Genomic DNA, 10,711 nt, shown 5'->3' with positions numbered 1-10,711 from the left:
TTGAAAACACAATGGTCTACCCTCTAGCCCATGAATAATTTCCCCTGCCCTGTCCCACCTGATAACCATCATAGAACGTTTCTTTTGTCAAGGAAACCTTTTCTTAACTTTTTATAACAGTGATCTCATATAATATTTGTTGTTTTGTGATTGACAATTTCACTCAGCATAATGTCCTCCAGGTTCATCCATGTTGTAAAGGGTTTTGCAGATCCATCGCTATTATTGAAATGTTGTGTAGTATTCCATTGTGTGTATGTACCAAAGTTTGTTTGATCATTCTTCTGTAGAGGGCATTTAGGCTGTCTCCACCGTTTTGCTATTGTGAATAGTGTTGCAAGGAACATGGGTGTGAACGTAGAGATTCATGTTGCAGTTCTTATTTTTTGAGGATGTATATCAAGTTGAGGGATTGATGGGTCATATGGTATTTCTATTTCCAACTTTTTGAGAAAGTGTCATACTGTTTTCCACAGTGGTTGCATCATTTACAGTCCCACCAGCAGTGTAGGAGGGTGCCAGTCTCTCCACACCCGCACCAGCATTTGTTAGACCCTCAACAAAATGGATTGGCAAAGTGTCAGCATCAGTGGGCTCAAGCGTGGCAAGAACTGTGAGGTTAGCCCAGGACTGGGCAGTGTTTCATTCTGTTGTGCATAGGGTCGCTATGAGTTGGTACCTACTTGATGGCACCTAACAACAACTATTAATACTGGAGTAAGATGATGTATTGTTGTTGTTTTGCTTTGCATCTCTCTAATGGGTTGGAGGCTCAACCCCTCTCACAGGTTGAAGGTTCAAACCCACTGACCATTTCTCAGAAACCCTACACAGAACCAACTGCATGGCACATAACGACTAAAGGCTAATGATCATGAGACTTTCTTCGTATGTTTGTTGGCCACCTGAAGGTCTTCTTTGATAAATCATCTGTTCATGTCCTCTGCCCATTTTTAAATTGGATTATTTGTCTTATTGTTGTTGAGGCATCAAAGTATTGTATAAATTTTACAGAGTAATCCTTTTCTGATATGTCATTGTCAAACATTGTTTTCCAGTCTGTGGGTTCTCTTTTTAATCTTTTGGTGAAATTCTTTGATGCACATAAGTGTCTTTTTAGGAAGTCTCATTCAGCTACTTTGTCTACTTTCTGTGCATTTTCAGTTATGTTTGATAGTGTCTTTGTGCCATGTATCACAGCCCCTGAGTTTGTCTATTTTTTCATTGATGATCTTTATAGTTCTAGGCTTCACATTTAGGTCTTTCATCCATGTTGAGTTTGCTTTTTTATATGGTGTGAGAGACATGGGCCTTGTTACATTCTTCATTTTGTTTATGGGTTTTCTTTTCACTTTCATTTCTATTGTGTTAATGCTTACGAAATCTTTCTGATTTCCCTCTTGGTTATTTTGATGTGAAGGTGTGTTCATTTTCTGTGAGGTTGCCCTATAATTTTTCCTCCATTTAAAACAGTCTGCTTTATCTTGAAATTAACTTGACTTCCTCACCATTTGGAAGTTCTGTGTCCTCACTGTTCCCTCTTTTTACTTTATAGTTGACTTCATTATAAATTGATATCTCTAGTTCCCTATTTCCAGCTTTGTAAATTTGTTTTCCTTTAAATGCTTTTATATCTGGATTGCGTTTTGGATGCTGCTGCCAAGTATGTTAATCTCAGGCTGTTTTCTGCTGTTGTTGGTTCTCAGTGCAAAGAACACTCTTTAGTATTCTTTATAAAGTTGGTCCGGTTATTAAAATTCCTTTTATTTCTTGTTAGCTGGAAATGTCTGAATTTTGCTGTTATAGCTCTCCCGTAAAGATTTACACCCTTGGAAACCCTGTACAGGGTCGCTATGGGTCGGACCCGACTTGATGGCACTTAACAGCACAGCAGCAGCTGAGGGACAGACTGGTTGGATAGATGATTCTTGCTTGGCAATTTTTTTCTTTCAGAATTTTGTATATGCCATGCCATTGCTGCCTTGTCTGTATTGTTTTTGCTGAGAAATCAGAGTTTAGCCTTATTGATTCTCCTTTGTAAATCACTTTTTTGCGTTTCACAAGTTGCTCGCCAGATTATTTTCTTGTCTTTGGTTTTGGAAATTCCAATTATGGTAAGTCTTGGTGATTTTCTTTTGGGATCTATTCTGTTTGGAGTTTGTTCAGCTTCTTGAATGGCTATCTTCTTGTCTTTTATAATGTTAGGGAAGTTTTCGTCTAACAACTCTTCAACATTTTCACCTGAGAAAACTCTGGGGGCCTCCTGTCAGCTGAGGAGCTCACAGGGTGGGTGTGAAGGGATGAGACAGCAGAGTTCCTGGTTCTAGATGGAGTTCCAATAGGCCTAGGTGTTTTCTATCTTCAGGGTACTCAATCTGGAGTAGTTCATGGAGGCACTTGATGGGGTTGGTTTCTGTGTCTATTAGGACCACAGGGCAGCTGAGGGCAGGGTGGTTGGTCATGAAGTTTTCTACTAGACTAATGCTGGAGTCCTGGTGTGGCATCGCAGAATAATATGCTGGACTGAAAGGTCACTTTGAGCTGCGAGGTCAGTGGTTCAAGTCCACCAACCGCTCCTTGGAAACCCTATACAGGGTCACTATGAGTCAGAACCAACTCGATGGCATTTAACAACAACAACAATGCTGGTCTGGTGGTTCTGCAGGTTCTGGAAAGCTGGAGCCAAGTCTGCCCGAATTGTTGTGCAGCTGCCCCGCCTTACCCTGGTGTGGCTCACAACCATGTGACAACGAACTCCCAAAGAGCAGCGTCTGCTCTGGGGCTGGATGAGAGTGGGAGCTGGGCACACCGCTGGTCACCAGGGGAGCATGGGTAAAAGAAGGAATCGCACCTTTCCTGTTGCCTGTGTGAATCTGCTCTGCCAGGCCACTTTCTGTCCCCAAAGCTGCTCACAAAAGTTCAAGATAGTTGAGTCATGTCTGGCTGGCCATTCACCAAGTTGGTGCCCCTCTCTTGTTGTCTCTGCTCAGCTTCTCCTCCCAGCAAGCACTCAATCCACAATCCATTTGTCTAACCTTTTGTCTGAAGTTCAGAGTTCCAGGATTTTCATCTGTGTCTTTCTTTTTTAATGCTTTTATTGTGCACTGAGTGATAGTTTACATGGGAGAACATCGGTTTTGCACTCAACAAATCATATTTTGTTTCAATGCAATGATTACAATCCCCTCAACTCACAGTATTTGCTTCTATTCACTACCTTTTTTTCATGTACACAAAACACACAGGTATATATAAAAGTGTAAACAACCAAAGGGCACATTTTGCAAGCCAGCCTCCTGCCTGCCAGCACACAGCCTTTCTCTTTCTGAGTCTTAAGTCCTCAGCTACTCTGTCTCTTCATGCCAACACCTCTGCCTCCATCTCTGGTGTCGCTGCTTCTCTGATTAGGATCCCATGCTCTTCTCTCTGATGGTCCTAAGGTCCTCTGTTCCTAGAATGTAAGATTAACCACTCCCCCCTTTCTGTTACACAACTTCTACCTTTACAGTTGTGACAATCACAATTAGTCATGATAATAATTACTCACTATGGAATCAAAAGAATCCTATCCCTAACTCCTTTCACCAGACTCATCTAAACAAGATGAAAACTATTCAGTGGGGATTCTACCTTCTACCGCATGCTCTGAAACTAAACTCCCTCTTGAAAACTTATAAGCCAGACACTTTGTACCCCCAATTTAGGTAGCCAATGTATAAGTCCTTATCAACTTTGTGTACTGAGGGGATAGGCTTGGTCCTTGAGGTGAAGACTCCTTTCCTGTCAGTTGGTATTTTGAGCTACTACATCCATAAGTATAGGTCAAGTTCATCAAATTTTAGCAATTTATACTTGCTTCCTACATTAAACTTCTTTATCATCCTCAATTTGAGTTCTGATCAACAACCATTCAAACTAAGTCAGATGGTTACTATTTTAAGTTTGAGCATTCTTGCATGCCTTCCCCCACTTTGTATCAGCTGGATGTTTCACTCTCAGCTCTAGTCCTCCATAGTTAGGTCAGTGTCCATGGGGGAACAGGAGTTCCCAACTCACCCCAAACTTCAGACCAACCAGCCCTTCCTTGTTTCTCTCTCATCTCAAGGTTGATAGGAGTCTATGGAACATGGTCAAATGCAGCCCATGTCTTCATTACTGCCTTTCCCCCACTTCCACCCACAAGTAGACCAACACGGTCACCAGTGAACTTACATGCCTGCTCATGTTTTCCCTTTGAGTTTCAATCTTGGGAGGGGATTTGTACTGAAGGGACTTGATTGCTTGCCTTCATGGCTCCCAGGTGAGCCACTTGCTTGTTGTTGTAATATCCAGTCTGCTGTTTTTATTTTTTCCACTGGTCTTTCTTTCAAGAAGTATCTTCTGTTTCACTAGCTGCTCCAGGCTGGTCTGCAGGTCCTTTCAAGTGGGAATGTCCCACCTCAGAAGGTTTTGGATGGGGCTCAGAATTCCACCTAAGGTCCTATACACTACAAAGGCTCTGAAAGAAGCCTATTTCACTAGGTAAGTTCTAGAACCCCTTTAAGATATTACAATCCATTATAGGCTGAAGACGGGCTTACAAGCTTTCTGTAATCCTATTTCCCGATATTCCTTTCTATCGCACTCAAGTGTTTATTTTACAATAGTAGGCAAGAGAAATCAATATCCATAAGACAGTCAAGCATTTTAACATCATTTCCCCTCTTTTACCCTTTTAGACTCTGCCTCGATCCCTGAACATCTATGTCTTTCATTTGGTCTTTTGTATCTTTGTTGTAGAGGCTCTGTGTAATGTGTCTACCTAGTCTACCATCTTGCTGAAAGTTCAAGGACTTTATCTTTTCTTAATACAAGTCTTTTAATAAGTCTACACATACACGCACACCAAAGATCACTTCAAACAGTTTTTCTTTAAAGTCATTTTAATGCTATTAATGAAATGAAAAGTATTTTTCTTTGGTTTTAGAAAATGACTCCAGATTATAGAATACACGGCACATTCACTTTATACATTCACAGTGGGATTGGGCGTAGAGACCCAACCTTATTTCTTGGTCAAACAGAGCATCTACTCTAGATTGGGCTCCAAAGCAGCTTTCAGCTTGGTTTGGTTAAGGTGGAAGCCAGGGCTCATTTGTTTCTTCTTTCCTCCAAGATGGGCTCATAGTGAATCTGTTCTGGTCTCCATGGACCAGGGTGGTGGGATCCCCAGAGCAAGAGGACCATCAGGTGAATTTCTAGAGCTGGATTCCTATGACTAAGCTGGATGTTCAATTTTTCCTGAGTATCTTCCATGTGGCAGGTTCTGGGGACCCAGAGATGGTTAGGACATCAGTCTTATCCTGAAGGAGCTCACAGCCAAGGAGAAGAGTTACAAAAGTCAACAAGGAATGATGACTTGGAGTTGCTAAGTGCAAGAAGAGGGAGTTTGGTCAGGATGCTATGAGAGGAAGACTGGAGGCTCCTACCTCTGTCTAGAGGCTCCCAACAGTTCATGGGTCCCAGAGACATCTTTACAGTGGAAATTATATCATTTGAGCTGTGCCTGGAAGGATGAGCAGGAGGAGTAGGCAAGAAAGACATTTTGGGCAGGAGACTCAGTGAGTGGCAATCTTTTAGCTGGTATGTAGGGTATTATTGGGGAACAGAGCAGGAGGGTTAGGGTAGACCTGGGGATGGCCCAATACACAAAGAATAGAGCCTTTCCTTCTTCAGCTTTCAGGGTGTCCCCATGCTGGGAATTGTGTTTCCTGTGGATGCTCTGTGGGTTACAGCTTTCCAGGTCATCTTGCCCTCAGGAGCAACATATGCCTAGGAAATGGCTCTTTGTAGAATTTTCCTGTTGTCTGGAGGAATCCCTTCCCAGCATGCTGCCTGACTTAGTGGGTACTCGGCATGTGATGAGCACTTACCTTCTCCTCACCTGAGAATGCTTCTCTATAAAGGAGCAGCCTTTGATTCCACATTGGTTTTCTTCTGGAGTTGGGATCTGGTGGGTAGGAGGTAAACAATGATTATGGCCCCTTGATGCCCAGATCTCTGGGGCTAGTGGGGAGAAGCAGGACAAGGGTACCGTGACTAGAGTCTTGAGAGGTCCAGGGTCTGGTGGGTGGGAGGGGATGCTTGAAGGGCATACCTGAAGGACTGGGCCTGCCAGAGGAAGCGTCTGGCTTTGGAAATCTCCTGGGTCAGTTTCTTTAGATCGTCTCCTTCGAATCGTGGCAACACAGGATCCTCAGAAAGGGGAAATGAATGTGAGGTTGAATCTATTAAACAACTGGATGGGACCTGAAAATCCAAAATCTCAGGGGAAGAATATTAATGATAATTAAATGCAGCCTTCCACCCAGTGCAGGGTGGGTCTCAGCTTGTATGCCTCCAGGGATGGGAAGCTTTCTACTTCCCAAGATGGTTAGTGTCCATTCTGCAAATGGGACATTTTGTAAAAACACGACTGAGAGTCTATAGAGGGAGTTGTTGTGGTTGTTGTTGTTATGTGCCACGGAGTAGGTGATGACAAGCCAGGATAGTCTCAACTTCACTACTGTCAGCTCTGCTCTGGGGGCTGCAGACCAGAAATGCAATGTGCTCTAACCGCACCATTATGAAATCAAATCTCTTTAGCTCTTTTACTATTTCTTCTAGCAAAATGAACCTTCTCAGGCAAAGTTACTTTTCCTATGTTAACTAGTGAAAGTATGGAGCTTAGCCTTGCGTGGCACTGTAGGATAAGCACTGGACCACAAGGTTGCTTTGAGTCGCAATGTTGGTGGCTCAAACGCACCAGTCATTATACATGGTAACTGTGAGTTGGAACCAACTCAACAGCACATAACAATAACAACAGCCTTAAAAAACACAAGTCCCACAATTAACAAGAGAATCTAAGGAAGAAATGAAGCAGCAGCCTTAAGTGAGATCCCATTCTACATCTAAAAACCATTAACAGAATCTGAATTGCTAAAGTAAAAACCAGGCACCCTTCCCGGTACCACTGAGTTGGTTTCCTGGGTAATAAGGGAACCTGGTTGAATAATATTCATTCATTTTGCCAATTTGTTCTGCTGGGTATTATTTATCCCCAGAACAGTTATGGATTAATGGAGTCAGGTAAATCATCCAGACTTCAAAAATTATACCAGGTTCTACAAAAGTAACCTTCAGCCTCCCAAAAGAGATCCCGAATTCGGACTGGTTGTCCAGTTGACAAGTGTTGTTAAGTACTGTTGAGTTGGTTCTGGCTCATAGCGGCGCTGTACAGAATTTCCGAGACGTGACTGGTGAATTTGAATTGTCGACCTTGCAGTTCAAACTGACGTGGTTGAGTGCTTACCCTACAATACTACCCCAGGATTCCAGTTGACAAATGTTGTTGCTGTTAAGTGCCACTGAGTCGGTGCCCCTATAAATGTTATCATTGACAGCCCTGAATCCCTAAAAGGTATATATATGGGCAATGTTCCTATCGAGTCAGTAGGGAAACACTGGTATTTTCCTCTTATCCCACATGCATCATGGAACCTATTACTTTGTGAGGTTTTTTAACTTAACAGATAGTTTGAATATCTGCATTTTAATGAATTTAACAAAGGAAGACAAAATAAGGAAGTAAAGCAAACCGGTTGGAGTCTTGGTATTGCACTGTGGGTTAATGCGCTAGACTGCAAGATCGGGTTGAGCTGAAAGGTCAGCGGTTCAAGCGCACCAGTCGCTCCTCAGAGACCCTATACAGGATCGCTATGAGTTGGAAGCAGCTAAATGACACTTAACAACAATAACAGCAACAAAGCAAAACAGTAACAGTTAAAAGCACAAGTTAAGTGCTTGGGCTCCAGCTTTGCCATTTACTCTGACGTTAGCTACATTCCTAATTCATACTGAGCCTCAGTTTGTCCATCTGTTATAAATGAGTATAAACATGGTTAGAGGAATTAAAAAAGGTAATCTATATAATGCAAAGTACTTGCACATAGTAAATGCTCAGTAAATAGGGTGGTGGTGTGCCATGGACTGGATTCTGACTCACAGCGACCCTGTACAGGGTTTCTGAGGCTGTCAATCTTTACGGGAACAGGATGCCTCATCTTTCTCCCTGGTAGTTTGATGGTAGTTTCAAACTGCTCCCCTTGAGGTTAGCAGCCCGATTTGTAACCACTACACTACCAGAGCTCCTTCAGCAAATGTAAGCTGTTCTATGATTAAATAACTCTGAAACCTTGTTTCTCTCCCAATTTTGAGCATCAAACCCCAAACCTACTGCTATCAAAGTGATTCTGACTCATAGTGGCCCTGTGTAGGGTTTGGGAGGCTGCAAACCTTTATGGGAGCAAAAAACCTCATCTTTGTCCTGTGGAGTAGCTAGTGGGTTTGAACTGCTGACCTTGAGGTCAGCAATCTAGTGCTTATTGATAACTACAACACCACCAGGGCACGTTTAACCTCAAGGACAGCCAGCTAAAGAGAGCAGCAAGGAAACACAGCACTTTTGATGATGCTTTTTCTTACAAGAGAAGCAGGGGACTTTTTAGCTCGAAGGAACAGCCATCTGTTGACATTTTGTTGAGGTATTTCAACAGATCTCAGCAGCTCTACAACCTACCGTTTCGTCAGTGAAGCCCTTGGTCAGCACACCATGAATCTGGACGAGCGTGTCCTCTGTAACAGGACAATGATAGCGCCCCCCAGTGAGTGAGGCCAGCTTTCTTAGGAATTCCACTGCTTCCCTAGTGGGGAGGAATAGACAGCTGGGATAAGACCCAAGGACCCTAAACAAGTCCCCTGAACCCTGGACCCAAGGGCAGCTGAAGTCTATTAGATTTAAGGGAAGTTGCCTCGGAGATGGGAGGTAGATACTGAGGTTCTACACTGTGGCATCTTTAAGCCCACTTTCCCAGCCAGCTGCTAAGTGAAGGGGTTTCCCATGTTGGTGTCACCTTTTAGCCTGGACTCCTTCAAAGAACAAAGGCAGCACATGCCTATTCATTGATTGGATTCATTGATGAGATCCAGTGCCTACCATGCACTGGTCCAGTAAGGGACATGGTATGTTACTTACAGTATAGACGGGCAAATCAAATCTGTCCTAAGTTCCAAAAGTAACTACCATTTTAAATAATATTATTTAATACTTTTTATTTGAGAATAATTTTACTATTATTTTTATTCTTTAATAATAACATTAAAGTTTTTCTGACGGAACAGACTCTCTCTTATCTACTCAATGTTCTTCTGTAGTGATCTTTCCTAGAAATAAACATGACAATGCTACATGAATCTGTAATATTTTCATCTCCAGCTTTTCTCTAATATTCACAAATATGTTCCCAAGAAACGATTTAAAGAGGGAACAAAACCTGACTGGGTGAATCACTGCAAATAGGTTTCTGTGCAGGAGGAGGTCAGAGCTCTGTTGATGGGGGATGAGGGGTGGAGAGAGGCCCTTGCACTAGGAGTGTAACCCTGTACAAACCCTTAGGAGAACAACCAACAACTCCTAAAGCCTCATTCCTAGGCTGTGGGCCCGGGAGAGGCCAGTGTCCAGCACTGAGTCCTTGGATTAGGGAAGCAGCTCAGACCTACCCCCCAGACATGGGACTCCAGGGAAAGGTAAACAAAAAACGAGCTGACTCCTCCTAGCTCACCTGTCTGAGCTGGTGAGGGAGATAGTATGGACTTTCACATCTCTTCTCTCCTGGAATTTTTGGACTTCACTTAAAATAAGGCTGCAGCTTGTGTCTGGCTTCCCGTCGGTGAGGAGGTACAACCCTTCCACCTCACGAAACTGGAAAGCTTTCTGAAAGAGCACAGGAAGGGTGGTTCAAGGACAGGGACTAACTCAAATCCACTTGTCAATGAGTCAACTCCAAGTCACGGTGACCCCATGTGTGTCTGAATAGGACAGCTCTATATGGTTTTTCGTGGCGTCCTGGTGTGGCACTGTAGGTTAATGTGTCAGACTGCAAAGCCAGTTTGAACTGCAAGGTCGGCAGTTCAAGTGCATCAGCTGCTCCTTGGAAACTCTATACAGGGTCGCTATGGGTCGGAACCGACTCGACGGTACTTAACAACAACAACATATGGTTTTTCATGGCTTTTTTTCCAAAGTCCTGAGTGGATGCAAATCTTCAACCTTTTGGTTAACAGCTGACACTTTAACCATTTGTACCACCCAGGGATGCTCTGGTCTAACCAGAAAGGACAAAAATCATGGCCCACTTCCCAGCTGGTTAACCCCAAGCAAGTCACTTAATCTCTCTGAAGCTCTGTGTCTCTATCTGTAAAGTGGAATCCACGAGAATCCCTCTCTCACTGTGTGCTGGGGAAGATGGACTAAGTGTGAGGTGGTGGTGGTGGTGGTGGTGTGCCGTGGAGTCGGTTCCGACCCATAGCAACCCTGTACAGGGTTTCTGAGGCTGTAAATCTTTACAGGACTGCTGGTAGTTTTGAATTGCCGACCCTGAAGTTAGCAGCCTGATTCGTAACCACTACACTACCAGAGAGTGCTCTGTAAATGCTAAAGTGCTTTGCCCATTCAAAAACATCACACAGATGGAAGAGTACCTTCCCAGTATCAGTCTAGGGGACAGTGTTGGGGCAGGGCTCAGGGGTGGACCATCACACAGATGGAAGAGTACCTTCCCTGTATCAGCCTAGGGGACAGTGTGGGGGTAGGGCTCAGGGGTGGACCATCACACAGATGGAAGAGTACCTT

The 10,711-nt window shown here is 43.5% G+C and overlaps 1 protein-coding gene across 1 annotated transcript in view; it reads right to left on the bottom strand.

Moving 5' to 3' along the window:
• Nucleotides 1-5,937: 5,937 nt before the first annotated feature.
• The window catches only part of VWA3A (von Willebrand factor A domain containing 3A), a 76,287-nt gene continuing 71,513 nt past the window's right edge, over nt 5,938-10,711 (bottom strand). Inside the window, exons 29-32 of the mRNA XM_006871993.1 lie at nt 9,642-9,793; nt 8,600-8,723; nt 6,137-6,234; nt 5,938-5,989 (exon numbers count right to left, since the gene is read on the bottom strand). Of these exons, the coding sequence (XP_006872055.1) occupies nt 5,938-5,989; nt 6,137-6,234; nt 8,600-8,723; nt 9,642-9,793 (426 nt within the window). The remainder of the gene's footprint in view (nt 5,990-6,136; nt 6,235-8,599; nt 8,724-9,641; nt 9,794-10,711) is intronic.

Source organism: Chrysochloris asiatica, unplaced genomic scaffold, assembly GCF_000296735.1.
Source record: "Chrysochloris asiatica unplaced genomic scaffold, ChrAsi1.0 scaffold00178, whole genome shotgun sequence".
Lineage (NCBI taxonomy): Eukaryota > Metazoa > Chordata > Mammalia > Afrosoricida > Chrysochloridae > Chrysochloris > Chrysochloris asiatica.
The sequence above is the reverse complement of the archived record's forward strand: the minus strand, read 5'-3'. Positions and strand labels throughout refer to the sequence as shown.